The 26,831-nt window shown below is 37.4% G+C and overlaps 1 protein-coding gene across 8 annotated transcripts in view; it reads left to right on the plus strand.

Moving 5' to 3' along the window:
• Positions 1-26,831, plus strand: part of FAM135A (family with sequence similarity 135 member A) — a 116,757-nt gene that overhangs the window by 45,482 nt on the left and 44,444 nt on the right. For 7 of the 8 annotated variants that reach the window (XM_082634158.1, XM_082634162.1, XM_082634157.1 and 4 more), the window contains 8 exons: positions 9,255-9,394; positions 9,507-9,577; positions 11,016-11,189; positions 14,046-14,172; positions 14,771-14,924; positions 18,654-18,731; positions 22,819-22,868; positions 25,890-26,045. In XM_082634158.1, the coding sequence (XP_082490284.1) occupies positions 9,255-9,394; positions 9,507-9,577; positions 11,016-11,189; positions 14,046-14,172; positions 14,771-14,924; positions 18,654-18,731; positions 22,819-22,868; positions 25,890-26,045 (950 nt within the window). Of the gene's footprint in view, positions 1-9,254; positions 9,395-9,506; positions 9,578-11,015; positions 11,190-14,045; positions 14,173-14,770; positions 14,925-18,653; positions 18,732-22,818; positions 22,869-25,889; positions 26,046-26,831 lie in introns of those variants that run through there. The other variant, XM_082634163.1, reaches the window with a different exon arrangement.

Genomic DNA, 26,831 nt, shown 5'->3' on the forward strand with positions numbered 1-26,831 from the left:
CCAGCACCACTTATTGAAGAGGCTGTCTTTTCTCCATTGTATATCCTTGCCTCTGTTTTCATAGATTAGTTGACCATAGGTGCGTGGGTTTATCTCTGGGCTTTCTATCTTGTTCCATTGATCTATGTTTCTGTTTTTATGCCAGTACCATATTGTCTTGATTACTGTAGCTTTGTAGTATAGTCTGAAGCCAGGGAGTCTGATTCCTCCCGCTCCATTTTTTCCCCTCAAGACTGCTTTGGCTATTCTGGGTCTTTTGTGTCTCCCTACAAATTTTAAGATTTTTTGTTCTAGTTCCGTAAAAAATGCCATTGGTAATTTGATAGGGATTACACTGAATCTGTAGATTGCTTTGGATAGTATAGTCATTTTCACAATATTGATTCTTCCAATCCAAGAACATGGTATATCTCTCCATCTGTTGGTATCATCTTTAATTTCTTTCATCAGTGTCTTATACTTTTCTGCATACAGGTCTTTTGTCTCCCTAGGTAGGTTTCTTCCTAGGTATTTTATTCTTTTTGTTGCAATGGTAAATGGGAGTGTTTCCTAAATTTCTCTTTCAGATTTTTCATCATTAGTGTATAGGAATGCACGAGATTTCTGTGCATTAATTTTGTATCCTGCAATTTTACCAAATTCATTGATTAGCTTTAGTAGTTTTCTGGTGGCATTTTTAGGATTCTCTATGTATAGTATCATGTCATCTGCAAACAGTGACAGTTTTACTTCTTCTTTTCCAATTTGTATTCCTTTTATTTCTTTTTCTTCTCTGGTTGCCATGGCTAGGACTTCCAAAACTATGTTGAGTAATAGTGGCGAGCGTGGACATCCCTATCTTGTTCCTGATCTTAGAGGAAATGCTTTCTGCTTTTCACCATTGAGAATGATGTTTGCTGTGGGTTTGTTGTATATGGCCTTTATTATGTTGAGGTAGGTTCCCTCTATGCCCACTTTCTGTAGAGATTTTATCATAAATGGATGTTGACTTTTGTCAAAAGCTTTTTCTGCATCTATTGAGATGATCATATGGTTTTTATTCTTCAGCTTGTTAATATGGTGTATCACATCGATTTATTTGCGTTTATTGAAGAGTTCTTGTATCCCTGGGATAAATCCCACTTGATCATAGTGTATGATCCTTTTAATGTGTTGTTGGATTCTGTTTGCTAGTATTTTGTTGAGGATTTTTGCATCTATATTCATGAGTGATATTGATCTTTAATTTTCTTTTTTTGTAGTGTCTTTGTCTGGTTTTGGTATCAGGGTGATGGTGGCCTCATAGAATGAGTTTGGGAGTATTCCTTCCTGCCCAATTTGTTGGAAGAGTTTGAGAAGAATGGGTGATGGCTTTTCTGTAAATGTTTGACATAATTGACCTGTGAAGCCATTTTGTCCTGGACTTTTGTTTGTTGGAAGATTTTTAATCACAGTTTCAATTTCATTACTTGTGATTGGTTTGTGCATATTTTCTATTTCTTCCTGGTTCAGTCTTGGAGGGTTATACCTTTCTAAGAATTTGTCCATTTCTTCCAGGTTGTCCATTTTATTGGCATAGAGTTGCTTGTAGTAGTCTCTTAGGATGCTCTGTATTTCTGTGGTGTCTGTTGTAACTTTTCCTTTATCATTTTACTGATTTGAGTCTTCCCTCTTTTTCTTGATGAGTGTGACTAATGGTTTATTAATTTTGTTTATCTTCTCAAAGAACCAGCTTTTAGTTTTATTGATCTTTGCTATTGTTTTCTTTGTTTCTATTTCATTTATTTCTGCTCTGATCTTTATGATTTCTTTTGTTCTGCTAACTTTGGATTTTGTTTGTTCTTCTTTCTCTAGTTCCTTTAGGCATAAGGTTAGATTGTTTTTTTGAGATGTTTCTTGTTTCTTGAGGTAGGCTTGTATAGCTATAAACTTCCCTCTAAAAACTGCTTTTGCTGCATCCCATAGGTTTTGGATCGTCGTGTTTTTATTGTCATTTGTCTCTAGGTATTTTTTGATTTCCTCTTTGATTTCTGCAGTGATGTCTTGGTTATTTAGTAACGTATTGTTTAGCATCCATGTGTTTGTGTTTATTACGTTTTTTTCCCTGTAATTCATTTCTAATCTCATAGTGTTGTGATCAGAAAAGATTCTTGATATGATTTCAGTTTTCTTAAATTTACTGAGGTTTGATTTATGACCCAAGGTGTGATCTATCCTGGAGAATGTTCTGTGCGTACTTGAGAAGAAAGTGTAATCTGATGTTTTTGGATGGAATGTCCTATAAATATCAATTAAATCTATCTGGTCTATTGTGTCATTTAAGGCTTCTGTTTTCTTATTTATTTTCATTTTGGTTGATCTGTCCATTGGTGTAAGTGAGGTGTTAACGTCCCCCAGTATTATTGTGTTACTGTCGATTTCCTCTTTTATAGCTGTGAGTAGTTGCTAACAAGAAGTTTCTGCTCCTTCCTCCTGAAATTCTCCTCCCTTCCATCTTCTTTTGACTAAGTTTTTCATGGTATTTCATCTCAAATGCTGTATTGTCACCAAAGCCTTTCCTGACTCTGCAGACAAAGTTCACCCTCATCTTATGAGATGCCACAGCACTCTGTCCTCTGTCACACTTAGTGCAGATGGAATTTACAGAATTAGGTGAGGGCAGGGAAGGTGGTTTTTTGGTTTGTTTTGGTTTGGTCTGGTCTACTTAGCTTAGAACAATGCATGACATAGATAATGCATTAAGCATTTAAAATTTTATTGTGAAATGTATCAGACATTTTCAAGATAATGTAAAACATTATTTTATTAAGTGATAAAATAAACACACAGGTACCCAACCCTTCATTTAAGAAACAGAATATTATTAGTACTATAAAAGCACCCTGTGTAACCCTCCTGACGTCTGTGTTAATCATTCTTTTGTTTTGCTTATAGTTTCATTATCTATGAGTATATGCCAAGGACGTGTCCGGTTGAGTTTGGAAAAACTGAGTAGCAAGCACAAGCTCAGCTGTGAGGGAAAGCTGCTCCCATGAGAAAGCTGAGCAGTTCTTGGGTTATGGTGTGCTTTCTATGCACTGAAAGGGTTCAGGATCCCTTAGGGGAGTTAATGGGCAAGGTCAGGCGTGACTTGTGTGAATCCACATTTCCAGGCCATAGTGTGCTGGAATATTTTGTGAGTTCACACATCCAGGGCTCCTGCCAAGGTCATAGTGTGGTGCAGTACTGTGTGAACTCACACATCCAGTGCTCCTGCCAAGGTCGCAGCGTGGTGGAGTACTGTGTGAACTCCCACATCCAGGGCTCCTGCCAAGGTCGCAGCGTGGTGGAGTACTGTGTGAACTCCCACATCCAGGGCTCCTGCCAAGGTCGCAGCGTGGTGGAGTACTGTGTGAACTCCCACATCCAGGGCTCCTGCCAAGGTCGCAGCGTGGTGGAGTACTGTGTGAACTCCCACATCCAGGGCTCCTGCCAAGGTCGCAGCGTGGTGGAGTACTGTGTGAACTCCCACATCCAGGGCTCCTGCCAAGGTCGCAGCGTGGTGGAGTACTGTGTGAACTCCCACATCCAGGGCTCCTGCCAAGGTCGCAGCGTGGTGGAGTACTGTGTGAACTCCCACATCCAGGGCTCCTGCCAAGGTCGCAGCGTGGTGGAGTACTGTGTGAACTCCCACATCCAGGGCTCCTGCCAAGGTCGCAGCGTGGTGGAGTACTGTGTGAACTCCCACATCCAGGGCTCCTGCCAAGGTCGCAGCGTGGTGGAGTACTGTGTGAACTCCCACATCCAGGGCTCCTGCCAAGGTCGCAGCGTGGTGGAGTACTGTGTGAACTCCCACATCCAGGGCTCCTGCCAAGGTCGCAGCGTGGTGGGGTACTGTGTGAACTCCCACATCCAGGGCTCCTGCCAAGGTCGCAGCGTGGTGGGGTACTGTGTGAACTCCCACATCCAGGGCTCCTGCCAAGGTCGCAGCGTGGTGGGGTACTGTGTGAACTCCCACATCCAGGGCTCCTGCCAAGGTCGCAGCGTGGTGGAGTACTGTGTGAACTCCCACATCCAGGGCTCCTGCCAAGGTCGCAGCGTGGTGGAGTACTGTGTGAACTCCCACATCCAGGGCTCCTGCCAAGGTCGCAGTGTGGTGTACTGTGTGAACTCCCACATCCAGGGCTCCTGCCAAGGTCGCAGCGTGGTGGAGTACTGTGTGAACTCCCACATCCAGGGCTCCTGCCAAGGTCGCAGTGTGGTGGAGTACTGTGTGAACTCACACATCCAGGGCTCCTGCCAAGGTCGCAGCGTGGTAGAGTACTGTGTGAACTCACACATTCAGGGTTCCTGCCAAGGTCGCAGCATGGTGGAGTATTAGATAGCCAACGTGTGGAATAGGCTGGTTTACAGCTACACTTACCGTTCAGTTTTCCTTCCTTCAACTCTTAGGAGTAGGGCAAAGCAGAAAACCTCTGTGAGGGGAAAAGACTGCCCTCATATGATCTAGGCTATAGGGCAGAAACTTTCTTAGTCCACCCTCAAGCAAACCAAGGGCTGAAAGGAATCTGGCCAAGCTTTTAATCTGTCCTTAGGTTAAAAAATGGCACCATGGCAGCACAGGTCTTTCAGATGATAGACTTCAGTGCAGCTGTCTGTTGAGCACACGGATCCAATCTTGATCAGTCACCTCTGTATCTTAAGACAGAGGACCTCTTTGGAATCTTCCTTCACGTCTTCCTAGGGATTCCCTCTACCTTCCTTGTGCATTGGCTCTTGTTTCCTAATACCCATTTTGTCTCTTGGTTTACTCTCTCATTTTGTTGGAGCCTATTCTCCATTATCTTGTTGGGGAAAGTGGTGTAGGAAATACATATCTCTGAAACCTTTAGTGTCTAAAAATGTCTTTATTCTGCTCTTACACTTGTTTAGCTAAGTATGGAATTCTAGCTTGGAACTCTTTCCTTCAGAATTTTGAGAATATTGCTCCATTGGCTTTTGGGTTGCAGCCTGGCTGTTGAGAGTTTCAAAGCTTTTCTGGTTGCTAGTTCTTTATATGTGATCCTTTTCCCTTTTCAAGAATCTTGTAGAATCTTCTCTTTGTTTTGGCTGCCCTAATGGCAAACAATGATGTACCTCTGGTCTCTCAGTACTCATTGGGCCCTTTTCCTCTGGAAGCAGATGTACTTCAGTTCTGGGAAATTTTCTTAGTTTGTTAATCATTTTCTCCCATCTGTCTTCTCTGTTCTTTCTTTATGGAACATCTGCCATTTAGATGGTGGGTCATCTTCACTGGTTCTCTTAATTTTTAGTTTTTTTCCTCTCCTTTTTTTCCATTTATTCCTTTTTGCTGTATTTGTTAGGTTATTTCTTCAGCCGTAACTGCTTTTTTGAGCTTTTTGCTTTTCTTTCTCCCTTTTTTTGTCTATCTCTCTTTCTCCTTCCTCTCTCCACTCCTTTTCCTCACTTCATCTCATTCCATTTTTTCTTTTAAAATTCAAGTGCTCTTTTGTTCTATGACTGATCCTTTGTTATAGCAACATTTTCCTTTTTAAAAATTTATTGTATTGAAGTATAGTTAATTTACAATGTGTTAATTTCTGCTTACAGCAAAGTGACTCAGCTATACACATATATACATTCTTTTTTATATCCTTTTCCATTATGGTTTATCACAGGATATTGAATATAGCTCACTGTGCTATACAGTAGGACCTTGTTGTTTATCTATTCCATATATACTAGTTTGCATCTGCTAATTGCAAACTCCCAATCCATCCTTCCCCCACCCCCACCCCCAGTTATAGCAACATTTTCCTATTTCATGAATGTGATTTTTTTTTCTCTAAGAACAATACTGATTGATTTTTTAGTTTTATTTCTCTCTACAAGTTGCTTTTTCTCTGTTTTGGTTTCTAACTTGCATGTTAGAAGCTTTCTTCAGCTGTCTGATAGTCGTCAGTTATCTGCACGTGACTGAAAGGAGGCTGATTGGACGTTCAGAGAGCACACATAGGACTTGTGTCTTCGAGTGTCACATTAGGGTGATGTTGGTGAGCTGATTGCTAGGAATCTGTGAAGTCGGTATCTGAGATCTTATCTATTAAAATAGATTTACATAACAGATCTATTATAGATATTTTGGCCTGGTCAGATTCCCCATGTCAAGAACTGTGAAGAAGCTGAGATTTTACCCTACATGTTGTTGAAAGTAGCTCTCCATGGTTTCTCAGTTTCCGTACATCTTGTGAGCAAGGACACTGAAAGGCTTTTGTTCCAGACCATCTTTTTAAGGATGTTGCTGTAGTGAAGAGCTTTGGGAGGTGTAGGTAGTGTCTCTGTCTGGAGCAGAAGGTGGATTTGTTTACTGTCCAGTATGACAGAGATAAGGTCTCCCTCCAGTTCAAAGGTTAGACAGGTTTTCTTATACCTCCTTAAAAAAGTTCAAGGTTTCCTAAGCTTAGAGTTCTTCAACTGTGACCCAAACCCTATGCATGCGTGGTATCCACCTGTGTCACCCCATGTGACTTGGGGGAGTGAGAACAAGGGCAACTGAGGTGAACTTGAAACCCTGACCCCAGAGTCTCGTGTCTCTTGCCAGCATCCATGACACTGTGGCCAGCTGGCTTATTGCCTTGCAAATAGGGTTAGATCTTATGCTCTTTACAGTTCTTGAAATGCCAGAGAAGACTCTAGCCTGTTTCCTTCCTGGAGAGTAAGACTCTTTTAACTGCCAGCATTCTGGGAACCCAGTAGAGGAAGAGCTCTGTGCACCTCGGTGTTCAGGGTTCAGAACGCCTCTGCTTACACCTTCGTGCTCTCAGCTTTGCCAGGTGACTTCCCGTTCAGAGGGCCTCTGTTCTGTCCTCTCTGGGGAACAAACCTCCAGACTCCTCAGGTGAAGGAGGCCTGTAGCAGGGAGAGGATGTGGGGATCTGGTCCTTGCTGAGAGGTCCCCTTCTCAATGAAGCGTTGCCTGACTTTTCTGTTTAAAACTGCTACCTTTCTCACCCTCTTTCCTCTCTTTATCTTTCTGCATAGCACTTATTACCTTTACTCGTGGTAAAAACCACAAGTTCACGTGAGTATTTCTACTTTTAGTCCAGTTTAGTCCAAAACCGCAGGATTCGATTTATATTTGTATCTCCTTTCCATCTGTGGACCTTCTTTCCCTGAAAGGTCTCAGTAGGGCACCTGGCTCTCCTGACCCTTGGTGTGTTTTCTCACTTGATCAGCCCCTTCCATAACCAGCTCCTGTCACTGCCTCCCTCCCTCACGATGCATCCATCCACATCTCAGGCTTCAGCACCTCCTGCAGCCCACATCCCTGTGCGACACCCTCCTCATCCCACCCGGACTTGCTCAGCCCTCCTGCCAGGAGCTCCTCCTGCAGGGACATTCTCCTCCCCTCACTCGGGCTCCATTGCAGTGTATCCGGCTTCTGCTGCCCACACCCACCTTCACCCCCCGAGAGAAGTTTCTCTCCTCCTCTTGGGACTCCTGCACCCTGTACCAGGCTTCCCCTCTGCCAGGACCCCCTCCTCCCCCACAGCCTTAAGTCCCCTCCCATGCAGTTGCCCCCTCATCTTGCTTGGGCTCCCAGTACCTTGTTCTACCTGGATTGCCCTCGGCACGTGCACAGGCTCAGACCTCAGGCCACCCCAGCAGGGACGCCCACCTTACTCCAGGTGGACTCTGGTATCTCACTGTGGGCTCCCTGCCCACAGAGATGCCCACTGTGCATAGTCTCTAGATTAAACATTTCCAGGTTCTTTGACTCCTTTTCCCATCATGTTATTTCTGGAGGATTGAGTAATAAGATAGCAAGTGGGCTGTTGGGATGACCTGACACGCAACAGCCCAGAGGTGGACCACACTTTGCAGGTAAAGGACACAGTTTTCCGTGATACTGCTCTCACCTCAGACACCAGCTGCAACTTGAGGATCCATAGGCTACCCTTGCTTCTGGTCACATGGCTACAAATTGGGAGTTACTAATTACCCCCTCAGGTTCAGTAATTCACGAGAACAGCTCACAGAACTCACGAAAGCACTCTACTTATTATTAAAGTTTTGTTATAGCAAAGGGATACAAATCAGAGCCATCCAAAAGAACAGATGCACAGCGCCAGGTCTGGGAGGGTCCCAGATTTTTGAAGTCCGTTGTTATCCCCCCAAGGGCTCAGGATGCATTACCCACCCAGAAAAATCTATATATGACAATGTAGAGAGTATTACCAGCCAGAGAAGCTACCCCAAGCCTCAGTGTCCAGAGTTTTTATTGGTGTTTCATTACATAGACACGATTGATTGAATCATCACCCACATGGCTCAGTCTCCAGCCCCTTTCGCTGCTCTGAAGGTTGGGCTTACAGCATGTGGCTCAAAACCCCAACTTTCCAATCACATGGTTGGTCTCACTGGTGTGGCCAGCCCCCATCCTGAGTCATCTCCTTACTGTAAACTATCTGGGCCACCATGAATAACAGAGACACTCCTGTCGTTGGGAAATTCTAAGGATTTACAGGCTAACTCTCAGGAATTAGGGACAAAAGCCAACCAAATTCTTTATTCCAAGAGTTTAGAAGTTACTTCCCAGCAAGCAGGACAAAAGCCACTAGGCAGCTATGGAAAACTAAATTGCTTTCTTCTATGGTATACAGATCAATTGTTCACTCTTGAAATATCTACCTTGAGATTTGTCATTTACCTTCTCAGATTAAGTTGTATAAGAGTTCTGTAATGGTTATAAGGTACTTATTTACTCACTTTTTTAACAAATTTTTTAAAATTTATTTGTTTATTTATTTACTTTTGGCTGCAGTGGGTCTTCGTTGCTGTGCGCGGGCTTTTCTCTTGTTGCAGCGAGCGGGAGCTGCTCTTCGTTGCGGTGCGTGGCCTTCTCATTGCGGTGGCTGCTCTTGTTGTAGAGCATGGGCTCTAGGTGCGCGGGCTTTAGTAGTTGTGGCACACAGGCTCAGTAGCTGTGCCTCGCGGACTCCAGAGCGCAGGCTCAGTAGTTGTGGCACACAGGCTTAGTTGCTCCACGGCCTATGGGATCTTCCCAGACCAGGGCTCAAACCTGTGTCTCCTGCATTGGCAGGAGGATTCTTAACCCCTGCACCACCAGGGAAGCCATATTTATTCATTTTTTATCATAGTAATTAATAAACTTTCAGAAATGTTCTAATACTGCTATATAAAATAATGGCATTGGAGTAATATAATCAAATGTATAGTAAAGTAAAAGTATAATTGTATTGTATTTTTCCTTTTACCTGTCTTATCTGTTTTAGGTATGACTTTAGCCTTTCCAGCTTCAGTTCATGATTCTCTGATTTGCAGTAAAACATTTCAAATTCTGTATAAAAATGAGGAAGTTGTTTTAAATGATGTCATGATCTTCAAAGTTAAAATGTTGTTGGATGAAAAAAAGGTAAACATTTCTTCATATATATTTAGATAAATATTTTTGTAAAGCCTCAAGACATATTTCTAACTTTCTATAAAATATTCAAAAGGCAGCTCATAGTATAATTTCTCTTCAGATTGAAGAAACCCTTGAGGAAATGAATTTTCTGTTATCCTTGGATCTGCACTTCACAGATGGAGATTATTCGTAAGTAGGCTAATCAAACAATTAAAAATCTTAAGTTACTCATGACTGTTATCTATCTGTATTAGAGCCCCCATTTTCTTCTTAGAACCCAGCCTACCCCCTTCTTTATTTTGGACTCCTTCTCCCTTCTGGGAGAGTCTCATGGGAATGGTTAGGCCTACTTTTTTGTGCCCATGCTGATTCCATGACCTCCAGGTAGCAAAGTCAGATGACTTGAAGAAACATGAAACAATTTCCTAGACTCTAGAAATTGCACGGTTGATACCATACCACTGCCTTGAGGCATGTAAACACAACCGAGCTCTGTTCCACTGCATCACTGGCTTATCTTTCTTGGTGGCATGAGTGATGCCACCTTCAGGTGGGCCTCTCTTGATATTCAGAGAGTTATCAAGACTGATGACTCTTAGACTTAACAGTTGTTTCCAGAGTCCATGAAGAAGTTTTAGGACTGGTACCCTGAACTTGTCCACACATCTGGACATACAGTCATACATTTTAGGGACAAACTGTGCTTGTATTCATTTAAAACAAGAATCAGAGATCCATTTTACTCTTTTACTTTCATGGGGGTTTTTATCATTTCAAATGTACCTGTCGAAATACTTCTTGAAAATTGTATATAAATTCAGACTACATGTGGGATAAATGTCTAAGCAGTTACATTTCTCAGAGGTCTGCTTGTGAGATGTCCTCTTTACTACCATGGAGGAATAAGAATTTTTTACGTGGTGGCTACTGCTCCTCTGTAGTACTTGTTTATTGCAGGGAATTCCTTGAGGGATTCTTTTTTAGACCAAGTCAATTCTGTAAGTGGAGTAAGCTGAAATGAGTAAATAGTTAATTAGCTGTAGGTAATTATAATGTACATATTGGTTAAAAATAGATACACATTTGGACATATTTTCATGGCATTGTTTCAATTTTTGTATGTATAAATCTAATGACAGATTAAATATCTGTAATAAAATATATACCAATTATTGATACTTGCTTATTTTTGAGCAACACTTAATAACAAAATTTTGTACCATAAAAATAATTTTAAACACCTCTTGGGATTTATCACAATAGGATTTGACCTACACTGTACTGCAACTTTATTATAAACAGTATTCCCTATGGAATAAAATTTTAAGATGAGAGTATTTCCTAAAGTATCAAAGAAGACTCATTTTGTAGGGGCATTAGTGAAAAACAGTCCGTTAACATGGAAACTGTAAGTACGGTTAGAAAACTAGAAGTAAGATCTGGTTATTTTCGTATTGTTAGATTTCATATTACTGTCTAATGCAAATGTGATGCTTTAAAAATTATTCTGATTCTGTTTTTAAAAAATAATTAAGTAATTAAAGATTTTGATAGTTTAAACTATGCTATAAAATGTTGGCCTTTATTAAATTTTCGTACTAATAAGCAAATGTGTTGCTTTTTATAGGGCAGATGATCTGAACGCCTTGCAGCTAATAAGCAGCCGAACACTGAAGCTGCACTTTAGCCTCCAAAGAGGCCTCCATCACCATGTCAATGTCATGTTTGATTACTTCCACCTTTCTGTCGTGTCTGTGACAGTCCATGCATCATTGGTTGCACTACACCAGCCACTAATAAGGTAAATGTAACCACTTCCCTGCTCCTTAATTACATAGTGTCTTTTATTTTCATAATGAAAACATATACTTTGATAAAGATAACTGAAATAGGAATTTCTAAAATCACACTTATTTAATAAATACTTTCATTTTTATACTAAAGTATTAATAAAATATAAGAGCATGGGAACATTAGATTGATGACTTCTTTATTACAAAAATATGGAGCATTCTTTATCAAATAAACTGACCAAGAAAAGTAATGCAATATGGAAATAACCATACAGCATTGTTTAGTCTGCACCTCTGTTTTTATGCAATGCTGACTGTAACTATTCATTCTCTGGGAAAGTGTATTCATTTTTTCATAGTTTTTGTGTCTTTTCTCTAGACTAGTTTATCTTCTTAAATCTATATAGTAATGCTTGTTTTCTAAGTTAATAACCAATTTTATGGATCTTTACTAAATAAGCCATTTTAAACTATATCATGTTAGCCTAAAGTTACATAATATTCTGGATCATAATAAATTCATTGGGATAATTGTTTTTTCTGCTCACTTCCATGGGGAGATGGGTTGTCTTTCATTAATGTAAGAATACAGTTCAAGCTCTTTAGTTCTTACAGTAAGACATCATCCTTGTGGCATGGGTAACAGATAGACACTTTTAAATCAGTAACTTATGTGAAAAGGCTCCAAATTGACTTGACTTCTGAACTACTTTACAATTTCTGATGCAAATTTTATTCCAGCAACTGATGTTAGGGATGATGCTTACGGGTTATGATGTTAAACTGACTTATCAGAAAACTAAGTAGGTGATTTTGTAGAATTACCTACTTCAGAATTTATAGAAAACCAAGACAATTTAACATATTTTCCCCAAGTAACAGACTGTTGCATGTCTTTACGTTGCTGTAAAAATTGTGAGCCCCACTTCCCCTGTGTTGTCCGGTGATGTCTTTAGAGCATGGGGCCAGGAAGAAGTCTGTTTCTCCAGATGGCCTGTTTTGCCTTCCTTATTCTGTAGTAAGATCTAGAACTAGTTGTTTTGCCATTTTTGTCTTTCCTGTTAGACCTTTGAGAGCTTGTTCTCAGTTGCTATAACTTTTGTAAACAGGAAAGTGTTCCTATGAGTATATATAATTTTATTATAAACTTACTCAAGACAATTTTAGGTGTTGATTAACTAAATTAATATTTAACAGCATGATAACTCAACGAAACTTCTTTGACAGGAAAGTATTTTTTTTGAAATATAACTTCCGAATAAGTAGTATACATATGAATAGCCTGTTAGGTTTTAATCTAAAAGTTTTTAATCTGTTTATAAAATACATTCCTGTAGTTTTCCGCATTTCTTAGTTTTGTAATTTCAGTAAGAATCTCTAACGAAGCTATTTCAAGCATTCCTTTCTCTTTATAACAATGGCTCCGATTCTTTTCGGAAGAAATGCGCAAACAGTCCCTAGCGGTTAGCTCGGGTTATCAGTGCTGCTCTCTAATCGCTGAGTACAGAGAGCTCGTCCTGGTGACTCGGTGTGTGATTCCTCCTGCGGTACTGCAGCTCTTGCACAGACTGGTGGGGAGAGGTGGCTCATCTCCTAGAGACCGTTCACTGCAAGGAGAGGACATTTTTGGCTCAGAATCAGAAGCCAAGAGGACTAGCTGTTGGCTCTGGTTGGCGACGGGAGAAGAGACTGAGGCACCTGCGACAACTGGGGTTGCTGCTCTTTCCGTCACTGCCCTGGGCTCTGATGTCCTCTCTCTCGCTGCTAGAGCTGTGCCCTTCTTTGCCTGTAAAGGAGAGGGTCGGGAAGAAAAGCAAGGCAGGGGGAAGGAAGGCTTTTTGCTGGTGGCACGCTGGTAGAGGGGTCCTGTTAACGGTAGTGTTCCTCACTATTTATGCTTCTATAAATGCAGGGTTTCTCCTGAAGTTTTGTTATAGCTGGACTTTTTAGTCCTCTAAACTAGATGAAAAAAATTTTAGTTTACAGTATTACATTTTTAACCATTATTTTAATTTATTTATTTTTATTTTTGGCTGCGTTGGGTCTTCGTTGTTGTGCGCGGGCTTTCTCTAGTTGTGGTGACCAGGGGCTGCTCTTCATTGTGGTGTGCGGGCTTCTCACCATGGTGGCTTCTCTTGTTGCAGAGCACAGGCTCTAGACATACGGACTTCAGTAGTTGTGGCGTGTGGGCTCAGTAGTTGTGGCTTGCGGGCTTAGTTGCTCTGCGGCATGTGCAATCTTCCCGGACCAGGGCTCGAACCCGTGTCCCCTGCATTGGTGGGTGGATTCTTAACCACTGCGCCACCAGGGAAGTCCCTAAATATTATATTTATATAAAACAATTTCTATGATCAACCCAACTATAGACATTAAATCAATTATTTAAAGTAACTGAGGTTAAGACTTTGCTTGTTTTTTGCATAACTTGTTTCTTATATTTGATTTTTTTAAGTACAGCTTCTTTGACTCAATTTTAAGAAACACTTCATAGCACGTGGTATTTACCAGTGACTTGCGACACCCTCGTTGCTAGGATCTAGATATTTCATTTTTGCGAAGCAAATTCGTTTTGCAAATGAAGGCTGCTCTCTGCTTATGGTACATTTGATTTACTTTCTTGTCTTTTCCCTTTTGCCAAGCTGCCAACCAGTCAAATGCTTTGGCCTTCATATAGTTAGCCAGTACTTTATCTCAAATTCTTAAAGGAAAAATTGTAAAGTTACTTTAAGAAGAGTTTAGAAATCATAGCCTTGCAAAGCCCTTGCTTTTTATTCTGTCCCTCTAAGACTTTCTTTTGTAAACATTTAACTTAACACTATAAATAGACTCCTATGACAGTAATAATGTGATGCTTGTTCCTCCAGCTTTCCTCGCCCTGTGAAGACTACTTGGTTAAACAGAAATGCACCAGCACAAAACAAAGATTCTGTGATTCCTACTCTTGAAAGTGTGGTCTTTGGTATTAACTACACAAAACAGTTATCACCAGACGTAAGAACTGATATATTTATAAATCCTCTTTTCTGTCTTACTTTGAATGAAATTTGTTTTAACTGTTATGTTTGTGAATGTGATCGTTCTTTTGTTAATTATTTGAGCTCAACAACTTACAGATCTAATTAAATATGATCTTAACAAATTGGTTGGTTCCAGTTGTTTTTTTGAAAACGAACCTGATACTTCAAGATTTTACAAGACTTGATGGATAGAGACCTTTGACAGCCGGGGCCTTTTTTATTACTTACTCTCTCCCCCTGCTCCCTTCATACAACTGGTAGAATCATTGCAAAGGCGCTTGTAAAGAGTCACTGCCAGAGTTGAGACCCAGCTCGCAGCAGTATGAGTACAGCCATTACTCCCCTGAAAGAAAAGGGGGCTCAGACTACAGAAGTGGAGTACCACTCAGTCGAAGTTTCCTGTGTTTAAATTACTTGTGTGAACGAGAGGAACGCCCTAAGATATTGCTAGATTTCTTATCCGTTTTAGAATTAACTGTGATTTGTAAATCCTCTATTTTTCTAAGCTTCAGGGGTGCTATTTTTAGACTCTCGGTTACTAACAGTGTGTCTCACATCGACTCCTTGTTTAGGGCTTCAGCTTCGTCATTGCAGACTCCTTCCTGCGTCACGCCTACCGTTTCCATTACACCCTCTGCGCCACCCTCCTGCTGGCCTTCAAGGGGCTGCACAGCTACTTCATTACGGTAACGGAAGAGCTTCCCTCTTGTCAGAAACTAGAACTGGGTATGTTGAAAGTAGCCAGACCTCTGCTTTAGTTCAAGGCACTCTCTTCATTCTCATATTGCTAGTAACCAGCTTGGCCATAGTTTCTGTACTAAAACTAGGTTTATGTGCTTCACTTTTGCTTCTCTCTCAACTTCATCTTTTTCAATCTTTGATAATTACTTTCTGAAATTAAAAAACCTGTATGATATTGAGAAATAATTTCTTGGTGCTAAGTTTGAAATGAGTCCTTTGGTAGATTTTTTTGAACAGTATTTCAATATTACTACTTCTCTTAGAATACAAGCAGAAAGCTTACTAGAAAACAAATGTAATTATCCATAGAATTATTAGATAGGGAAGAGAAATTAGTTAGATTAGGTAAGATAAATTAAATCCATACTTCCAAATATTTAACCGCCTAAGCAGATTGTAGGTACTTGGGACCTTTTTTTAAAATATGTTTGGTTTTAAGTGATCTCAGATCTTATTTCTTTTATTTCATTTCAGAAAATAATAACATTACTCAGTTTTAACATTCTGAAATTTTTAAAAATAATTTTAAAACACCAGTCTTCGGTTTTTGTCCGACATTAATATCTGCATGTATATTGTAATACATAATAAAAAATCATATTGCCTTGATTTTGTATACCACTTGTAGTTTGCAAAATACATATATCACTTCACAGAAGATAAATTATTGAGATTTGCAAAAATGTTTTTACTCAGACATTTTATGAAAGTTTTATGAGCTTTTACTTTCAAATATCAGCTAATAGCTCATCATAAAAAGCACATTTTAATTATCTCTTTAGAATAAATTATTTTCATCATTATGTACTTGAATAAATCAAAATTACTTTTTAAATTTTACTGAAATTAATCACTGTTCTTGTTTATTTCTTTGTTCCTCAAGGATCTCAGTCTTTTAACAATATTGATGCACTATCAAAAATAGTCAGTTACTGAAAATAATTCTTGGGTTTGAGACTAATTAGCCCGTTTTTATAACTGCCTATCTTGAGATACAAAAGAATTGTAAGGAAGTGATCTGTACCTCACTGATGTTCAGCTGTGAGAACAGGCTGGCTGTTGTACCACTGCCTGTCAGCAGATGCTCCCACGGGTTGGATTAATTTCATTATCAGTCCGTTCAGTGCACACTTTTCCTGACTTGACTAGAAACAGATATCATTCAGTTGACTATTTAGAATGCTTAATTCAAGGATCCCAATGTATCCCCAGTTTTACAAGCAGTAGGAAAATGTTTGTTCTTTCTTGCTCATGTATTCTTCCTCAAGTCAAAAATGGTAGTACGGAAACCTTTTGATTACTATTCTCTGGAATATTCTTTTTCCTTGCTGTTTCATGTACTTAGAATCTTCTATTTCCCTTAGGAAAATCCTTTAAGAGACCAATGCCTCAAATGTAAACTGTTAAAAGTGTTCTTTTTTGAAAATGAAAGAATTGTTTGTAGAATAGAACTAATTTTAGCTATCACTAATCCTCAATTAATGGAAAAATTATGCTTCATATATTTTTTAATTTGGTTCTTTGGGATTCAAACACATTTTCTTAGGAGAATTATATGATAAATTTTGGTTAATTTAGGTTTAATGGTCAGACCACAAAACTATTAAACCATAATGTTAATGAAGGGCAATAGCATGTTACTGAAAAGTAGTGGTATGACACAGAAACCGTGTGTAATGGCATTTCTGTAGGAGAATCTGTTAGTAGTTTGGATATTGAATTCGTGGAGGCATCATCGTGTGGTTCTCAGGACTGCATTTGCATGTGTGCACCATTGCTGTCACTTACTACCTGTAAGTAACTGGGACTGTTTATGCAAACTGGTTTCCATTCTAAGGGCAGGAGGATTGAAGGGGTCCAGATGTGCTGAATGCATCAGGAAGGAAAGAGGAGGGCATCCAGAAAGCAGAAGGTGTGAGGAAGCTCCACAAGGAAAACTGGTTAACGGAGGAATTCATTCGGGCTGAGCAAAGTGCTGAGGAAAGAGCAGGCCTCTTCTAGGTCTTTGAAGAGCTTTGACATCCCCTTTCCCTTAATAAGGAGTCAGTTCAGCACTGAGAGAGACAGGAGAGACTCCCACAGCTGGGTGGGGTTCTTATGGGTTAGTACAGAGAGCCCCGTGTGAGGTGGGCCTGTCCATGCTGCGTGCACAGAATTTTCAGAGTTTTAACGTGTAATGTTTCCGAATGGAAAAACACTTAAACCACATTTTAACTTATAAAAAAATATTTCTGTACAAAAGGAAATAATGTTTAAAGGAAACAAGCATCTCTTTTCAAAGGCAAAGATTTATTTCAAATAGCTTAGACAGTAATTAGCACTAATTTATCTAACTTCAGTATGATAATTCATTTATTTTTAAGGTTTTTAACTTTGGGGTAAGGATGGCTTTTATGGCACATGTATATTACTTTGGGCTTATGAATATAGTGTAGAAAATATCATAATTAAAAGAGCCCTTATGTTTAATTTCAGGAGTCAGTTACTAAATGAATATCAATTTTATTCCAAATTATTTGCTTAAAATATTTTATCAGAAAATAAAATTCTAAAGCAAACCCCTAGACTTCAGTTTCAAAAAAGTAAATAATAGTGGTAGAATAAAGTTATTAGTACCTTACACATGGTGTTTACTCAAAATATATTTGTTGAATGGATGAATGAATGAATTAGCACAGTACAGTTTTTATTGATAATTGAAAAGTACATAGACATCAGCACATACTTTATAGTAGTTTCCTAGGGATTTTTAAATTCAAGATTCATCTTCAGTAAATATTTGTCAGTGATACCTTGTGTTATTCTTAAACTTTTCATTATTTATATTTTCTATTTATTGTGAATTTTAGTTTATTCTTGAATGCATATTCTAGGAAAACATTAAAAATATTATTAACTATTCAAAAAAAACTATTGCATATTCTGAACTATTAACATTGTTTATTTTTATCCTAGCAAAATTAGATTGTAGGCACTAGATAATATTTCTGTAAAACACTGTTGACTAAATATCATTATATTCACCAGTTTTAGTATGTTTGTAAAGTAGTTCTTGATTAGAGGATGTATTCTATTTCTTTCTACTATTTAGCACTTTTCTTGAGTTTTCAAATATGTATATATTTAAAAGTCTTAAATTCCACCATGGTGTGAGGAGTGTATCTAAGTTCTATTCCCTTTTTAAAAATAATGCCTTGAATTCTGTTCTGCTTGTGTCTTTTTCTTTTCTCGTAGATGAATGATGTACATTTTTTTGATGACATACAGTTAAATATTGGTTTGGTGCAAGGAACTCTTACTGAAAATGGGTGTCAGGGATTCTGGAATCTAGGCTTTACCAAGTCATGTAACCTTTTGGGGCCCCGGTCTCTACACTTGTAAAGGCAGGGGGTTGACCTCGCTGATCTCTGAGACCCCTGCCAACTCTAAAATTCTGAGTTTAAGAAATTAAAACAAAAATAATATTGGATTATGAAATGTTGAGTGGCACATACACTTAAAAAGAAAAAAGAACAAGGTAACATAAACGTGAATGTACATCATTTGTAATTCTAATAAGCTAATTAACTAACTGAAAGATTTTGCTTTAGTGTTCTAATCTAACTGCACTATCGGAGCAGTACTAAAACTATTAATAACAAATTGGAAAATTCTAATAAATTTTATTGTAAAAGGAGTATAGTAACTAGTGCTGTGTGCAATCCTTATAACTAGCCAAGGCCAACATGCAGGTCCTTTATGAGCGCCTTCTCAGAAGAAAACAGCCACCAACCCAGAAAGACACCTGTCTAGGTACGTTTACAAATAGGTTAAGTAAATAATCCCTTTTAATTAGCAGGAAACTTTGCTTTAAACTAGTGTCAAATTTCATAAATATGTATTTCTTAATATTGTATGTTCCTACCACCCTTATGTAAGAACTTACTGTTAGAATCAATTTGGTTTGTAGGTAAGCTTTGGTTAATTTGTGATTAATTTTAATACTGAAGTTTTCATTTAAAACTGGAAATGTTAAATACAAAGATTTCTTTGGCTTTTAACATATTCATTTTAGAGTTCCTACAAAGAGCACTTTTTGGAAACCATGTTCATTGACAGAATTTGTTGGTTTAATGGTAATGCCTTAAATTTGTTCAAAGTCAGTTTGTCTTTGGGTAGGGCTAAGGATAATAAAATGTGGTTTAAAAACTGAAGCTAATTTCATGCATTACAGAAGTAAAGAGAGAAGCATCTTTAGTATCTGGCTTTGTTTTTTGAGTCAATTTGTATTTATTTTTTATTGTTCTAAGTTTAAAAAGCAAAATACAGTAATATTAAGTTGCCACTATCCAGATATGTTAAACATTTGAAAGGAAATATTGTGATCTCATTATTTTATTGATATATTTCCCTATATGTTATAGACTTTTGTTCTTGAATAGCAATAGTACTTAATTTATTATCTTTCCATAAGTATATTGAATGTTTTTACTTGGTGTTGAATAGACCATCGCTATTACTTTTTTTTAAAGTTACGAAAAGCTGTAGAAATAAAAAATAAAATTAAATCACAGCATTTGTTTCTCAGTTTTCAGAAGTATGGACAAAAGGAAATTAAGGAGCCAAAATCTTTCTCCACATTTCTCAAATGAAAACTAGCCCAGAAATACTTAAAGTGGGTCAGTTTTCACTAAAACTGTGAAGCGATAAACTTATCTTGTTATCAGGAAGGAAAAAAGAAAGGTTGAAGATTTATTTATGATCATTATTTTAGAATATAATTTTATATTCTCATTAAGTAACTTAACTATAAAATTGAAGAATTCATGGTGTGAAATTATGGTCATTTATGACATGGTTTAGTGTTCTTTTTAGCAATAAAAATATACTTCTCATTAACTATTGTATTGTCAGCCTATCAATTTAGATGTGAGCATGCTAAATAATTTTTAAAAACGCTGCTCATATAATGAGGCCTATATAAAGAAGGGCCCAGTATTTGGTTGGGTGGGAAAAGACTTGATTCAAAACTAAAACATAGTGAAGTTAGTTAAATAACACTTTTTTTGAGATATCTTTCATCCTTAACTCCTAGCAGTGTATTGGCATTATCTCAACTATGCTATGAATATCTGTTGAATGAATGAGTAGATGAGAGGGTGGATAGATTTAAAAGATAAATTTAAGATGCATTTACCTTTCGACCTAGAAGCTCCATTTCTGTTCATCTGTAGCACGGAAAGGAGTACTCGTATGTAACAGTATATGTACACGCACGTTGATCACAGTATTCTTAGTGGCAAAACACTGAAAACAAAGATAAATTCCCATCATTCAGCAAAGAATGGACTTTGAGGTACCCACACCAAGGGATATTATGCAGCCATTTGAAAAAAGTGCTTTAGGGATGCATATCCCATTTACGTGGAGTACTGCTGAGAGAAAAAAAGCAAATTGCAGCAGGTTTGTAAAATACATCGATTTTTGGAAAGCAGTGACTCCAGATCTCATATATGTATATATTTGAAAATATGGAAAGATGTGTTCTAAGCTGCCACCTTCAATTAGCAGGAGGAGCCAAGGTAAAGCAAAGTGTGTAGGGAGCTCCCTGGTGGCCTAGTGGTTAGGAATCCAGGCTTTCGCTCCCACGGCCCGGGTTCAGTCTCTGGTTGGGGAACTGAGATCACACCGCATGGTGCGGCCGAAAAGAAAAATCGTAAGAAAATAACCTGTATACATTTCTCTAAAGTTGTATAAATAGATATATAGGCATTTTTAAAAGAAAAATTAATTAAACTCAGTTAAAATCCTAAATGATGTTGAAATCATTTCATCTCAGAGGTTTTGAAGTTAAGTTTTGCATTTAAGCATCCCTGAAGGTGTTTGCATTGAAGTAGCTCTCACAAACCGTAATGCAAATGGACCAGTTTCTGCACTTAGGCTCTTGTATGTAAAGATGAGAAAAGTGTATCAAAACTCTAAAAAGTTTATTTTCATTTTTTAAAAATTCATAGGTAGGATATGTAACCTACTAAGACCAATTTTGCTGATTTTCTTCTATCAAAGGAAAATATCATGAGTAATGTGAAAACAGATGTTGGCATATGGAAGTTATGATTTTAATACAGGGTCTGCCAGATTTTTTCTTTTTTTTTGGAAAACCTAACATTAGAAGCCACTGATTTACCTGACGGTGAAATGATTTTTGAAATCTCAGCAGATTTCTGTAGTTATCAGTGGGTAATTTATATATTTTGTGAATTCCAAAACATTTGTGTGTCCTCCTGGTTTTAGTTACCAACAGAGTGTTTGTTGTTCCCATCATAGGTTGGTTGTGTTCAGCACATCAGTGTAACTGCTTATTTTATGAAATTTAAATGTTTATCATTCTTTTATCAAGTAGTAAACATTCAGTATACCTTACGAGACAGTTCAGTATACTTTACGAGACAGTGAGCTGATGAATGAATTCAGGGATGTCACAGAATGTATTCTTGCTTTTGTGTGAGAATGATCAGTTAAACTCCCTTACAGCAACAAGATTGTGGAATGTTGTGTGCTGACGCTATGCCGTTAGAGTTCTCTTAGGAGAACTCATTTTAGTTTGATTTCTGAAGAAAAACTGAGTATATCTAAACATGATATTTCAGGCTTTAGCGAAATGTCTTCCCTGCAAAAAGTAACTAATAAGTCTTCTATTCTGTTAGTTTCTGTACTCCTTTGTAACTATTACCATTTTGATTGTAAATTAATCTGCACCCCCCCTTTGTAAATGGTTGTAGCATACATTAAATAAGTCAGGATTATATGGGAAAAATTGCCGCGGTTTTAGACTGTCTGATAGAAAACTGAATTTATTAAACTAAAATAGAAACTTATTTTTTGTTGGAAAGGATTTTGTCATTCATTTTCATTAAACAGCTTATATTCCAGGCATGCTTTATATGTTTTGGTTATAAAAATTATTTTGACTTGAACTATAGCTACTGTAAAAAGCGAAGCTTTTGTAAAAAGTGAAGCATGTACATATGTAATACAAAATACTAAGATCACTGGAATTTATAATATGTGAAATGCAATAAAACCTTAGTTGTGTGTTTTATCTTTTCTGGGATGCAGTTGTGCAAGTTACTTGAGGTGTATAGTCAGTAGTTCCTTGACAGTGTTAGCCTCTTATGAGAACAGAAACCCGCTACTTAATACAGGCATACCTCACTTTATTGCACTTCACGCTTACTGTGTTTTCCACAAATTGAAGATTTATGGCAACCCTACGGCAAGCAAGTCTGTTGGCAGCATTTTTCCCAACAGCATTTGCTCACTTTGTGTCTCTGTATCACGTTTTGGTAGTTCTCTCAATATTTCAAGCTTTTTCATTATTATCATTATTTTATTATGGTGATCTGTGATCAGTGATTTTTTATGTTACTGTTGCAAAAAGAGTACAATTCACGGCAGGCTCAGATGATGGCATTTTTTTAGCAATAAAATATTTTTAAATTAAGGTATGTACATTGTTTTTTAGACATAATGCTATTGCACACTTAATAGACTACAGTATAGTGTAAATGTAACTTTTATATGCACTGGGAAACCAGAAAATTCATGTAGTTAGCTTTATTGCAGTTTTCACTCTTTTGCAGTGGTCTGGAACCGAACTGCAATATTTTCGAGGTATGCCTGTAATCAGAACATAGAATTTACTAATTGTCACATTACCTGCATGATTAATGAGTTTAGAAAAATATATTACATTGAAATTTACCTCATTTAATATAGTCCGGATATTTTGCAACCTTCTTGTTTTTTAAAGGTAATTTAATTTATTTCTATAATTTCAAAAACAGTTTACAGATCTAACATTGAGATACTTCCTCCAATTACTCTTTACTCCTTTCAGAGGAAATGGATGTGGAAGCGCGACTTACTGAATTATGTGAAGAAGTCAAGGTACTTGCATTTTTAAAATTCACGTTACCAAGTTATTTGGGTGGATTCTGTTTTCTAAGTATTTTATTGAAGAAAATATTAATTATTTATCCTTTCTAAAATGCAAAGATAAAATTGTTGATCTAGGTAGAAACACAACTTAGTTGATCAAACAACATTTGACTTGAACGTGAAGTTAAATTAACTTTAAAATGTATATTATTGTGCATATAAATGAAATAGCAAAGATAATTAACTGATCAGAAGTGTCCTTTTTCTCTTATTAGTTCACTCAAAGAATTTCTGGAAAAATTTTTTTAAGCATTACTTAAACTTACATATTTTTGTAAAGTGATATTGTTTGGCAGTATGTTTCCAAAGCCAAAAAGAGTATTTCTTCTCAATTTATACCAAATAAACAGAGATTCATATGTAGTGTAACTTATAATATTGTAAAACATTAACCTAAATAAATCCCCAACAGTAAGACAATGGTTAAAGAAATCATGGGACACTCATAATCTAAAAAAGTTGTACAACCTTAAAAATGTTGCTTTCAACAAATGTTTGATGATGTAGGGAAATGCTCATACTGTGTTATCCAGTGAAAATGGCATAAAGCTATATATGATTCTGTTTTTTTTCCTCTCTATAACTGAAAAAAATTGAAGACTATAAACTAAAATGAACTTTATTTTTTTCTTTTTTGCTTTCCCCCATTTTCCAAGTCTATTAAAGTAAGCACCATTTTGTAATCAAACAAGGTCAGTGAATGCTATGAATAGGACAAAATAATGAATGTTATTTGAAAAAATATATATAAATGTAAGGTCTTATTATTCCTACATTTATACATATAAAAGATCTTGTCAAACTTAATTCTGATTTCCTTTTTAATATAAAAAAGAAATGATTATTATTTATATTTTGACACTTACTGTAAAGAGTTATATAAACCAAAGGAGTAATTTGTTTATACCTGAAGGGATGCTTTTCCCAATAATGAAAATACTAAAAGTCCTTTCTCAGAACCTTGGTGCCATGATCCCTGAGAAATACAATTAATAAATACAAGGTATCTAGATAGCCTTGCTTTCTGGAGGAGAATTAGTTCTACTTGTGTGTAGATTATACTAGGTGTAGCATTGCTTGCCTTACGTAGTGCTATTTAATTACTGTCAAATGCTTATTCTAGTCTTCTTTTCCTAACTCCATTAAATTCATTCTTGAAACAATGCTGCAGGTTTCAGCTTCTTTATAGTACATTTTAATCTTTTGTGTGTTCTTAGGAGACATGAAAAACTTGTTAGCTTCATTTCTAATAACATTTATAAACCATTTCCTGGGGCACAACACCTCTGTAGAATTTCTGTGTATGTTGATTAATCAGTACTTATCATCTGTTGACTCTATTAGCTTCCATTCCAGAATTCTGGAATTTGTCAGCATTTTCTGAGTTTGTCCTTGTATTCTGGGAGCTTTTTCCTTATCTGAGGCCTGTAATTCCTTATTCATTCATTCATTTATTCGTCCAGTAAGTATTTATTGAGGGACTACTGTGTACCAGTAACCAGAGTCACAAAAGTGAATAAGACACGATCCCTTCCTTTCTTACTAATGTTGCTGAGTTTTTGTTTTAAGTGTTCTCTTAGTTAAGAAGATAAATGGAAGCTTGGTTTGGGTTGGGGAAGAAAAGGCTGCTGGATTGCAGACTTCAAAAGGAAGCCAATACAAACTGAGAGAAAGAGGGTCATATGTGATAAGCAACATTTGGGGGTTTTGTTTGTTTTTAGAAAGGGAGGGTGCAGTGCAGTTTAGGACACGTTGAACTGTCCAAGTACAGTCATCCAGTAGATGCTAGATTTAGAGCTCAGGGAGATGTGATCCAGAGCCATAAATGAGGCCATCATTGGTCTGTAGGCGGGAATGGCTGTCAGCTTCAATCTGAGCAGACTTCTTCCGTCTTTACGGTAGGAAAATGAGATCAGCACCCATGTATGTATTTAAAGTAGATTTCTTAGTGTTACTAGTAATTAAAGACAGATTTTTGCATCAAGATATTACCTCTCTGAAGACTGACTGCTGCCTCAGTGTATTGAGGAAAAGCCTGTCCTCATGATAAAAATACTTGACCAAAGAGAAACATCATTCTGATTTATAGTCCTTTGTTATTCTTTGTTTAGAAGTTCTTATTTTATCAGTTCAAGAAAACCAAATGCCTTTTAGAAGATTCTGCATCTCATTCAGTACTCTTAACTTCCATCATCAGTTTAGGTGAATATTTAAATAAAGGGGATAATTTAATACCACTATTAGAACACTCATAATAGTATATTGTAATCGTTTACCCACTTTTCTTTCCTCATTAGACTGCAAACTTTTCATATTAATCTTGGTGTCTGTAGAATGTAGGCCTTAGCATGTAAAATGTGAGCAGTAAATACTGGGTGAGTGAGTTGTTAGAAAAGAGAAAGAAAGAAGTGTTCGACAGCTCTATGAAAGGATTCCCGCCAGCAAAATAAAATCTAGGGGCACAGGCGTGAGGGCAAAGCAGTACTTTAGAGAGTGTCTCAGTCCTTTCTGAGGAGTTACGGATCTTTTAAGTACTTTACTTAGCTGATGGGGAAAAAAATCAGATTTTAAGATTTCATCATCTTTCAAAATTTTTATAACTTTCATCATGATTTGTACATTGTGTTTAAAATTCCCAGTATTTTAGTGTTTGAATTTGATCATGTTCTATAGAATCCTGATTTGTAACTTTAGACTATGATGTTATTTCAGTAACAAGATACCTCCGGTATTGAAATATTGGTTAAATGGTCGAAAAGTGCTGTAGTAACTATCAGATAGAAAAAAGCCATGGGTCAGTTGGTCTCTCTCTACACACACATGCAAGCGCACACACACACACATGCAAATGCACACACACATTTTTTAAAACTAAAAATTTGCCTTTGTATTAATATTCCCAGTAATATATATAGGTGTGTTATGGTAATTCTCAGAGAGCAGTAAAGGTTTTTTTCCTTGTCATTTCAGAAAATAGAGAATCCTGATGAACTGGCAGAACTTATAAATATGAATCTCGCGCAACTTTGCTCACTTCTAATGGCTTTATGGGGACAGTTTCTGGAAGTTATAACACTACATGAAGAGCTAAGACTATTACTAGCACAAGAGCACCATACTTTGAGGGTAAGTTTTTAAAAAGTGATGTTAGAGCATTTTAATGAGTACAGTAAGTCCCCTACATATGAATCTTCAAGTTGTGAACTTTGAAAGATGCGAACACATGTTTGCGTGTCCAGTCACGTAAGTTAGTTCACATGTCTGGCTACATTGTCACGTGCTTGCATCCTCTGCAAGTGGTTGTGCTTTCGTGTATTTTACTGTACTGTACTGTATAGAATACAGTAGTATAGTGTCTTTATTTCAAGCCCAGGATGTCCGGAAGCAAGCGTAAAAGCAGCGGTGATGTAGCTGGTACTGCTAAGAAGCGCCAGCTGTTGTACTGCACTACTGTACTTTTCAAGGTACTGTACTGTAAGATCAAAAATGTTTTCTTTATTTTTTGTGTTTGTCTTTTATGTATTATTTGTGTGAAAAGTACTATAAACCTATTACAGTACAGTACCGTATAGCTGATTGTGTTAGTTGGGTACCTAGGCTAACCTTGTTGGACTTACAAACAAATTGGCCTTACGAACACACTCTCGGAACAGAACTCGTTCGTATGTAGGGGACTTACTGTGTCACTTTCTATTTCTCCCTTCAGATCTGTTAGTATTTGCTTAATATATTCATGTGTTCTGGTGTTGGGAACATATATATTTACAGTTGGGAACTCCCTGGCAGTCCAGTGGTTAGGACTTGGTGCTTTCACTGCAGTTGCCTGGGTTCAGTGCCTGGTCAGGGAACTAAGATGCCACAAGGTGCATGGCACAGCCAAAAATAAATAAATAAATAAATTAGGTCAAGTTG

The sequence above is a fragment of the Mesoplodon mirus genome, assembly GCF_964341445.2.
Source record: "Mesoplodon mirus genome assembly, chromosome: 10".
In the NCBI taxonomy this organism is placed as follows: Eukaryota; Metazoa; Chordata; class Mammalia; order Artiodactyla; family Ziphiidae; genus Mesoplodon; species Mesoplodon mirus.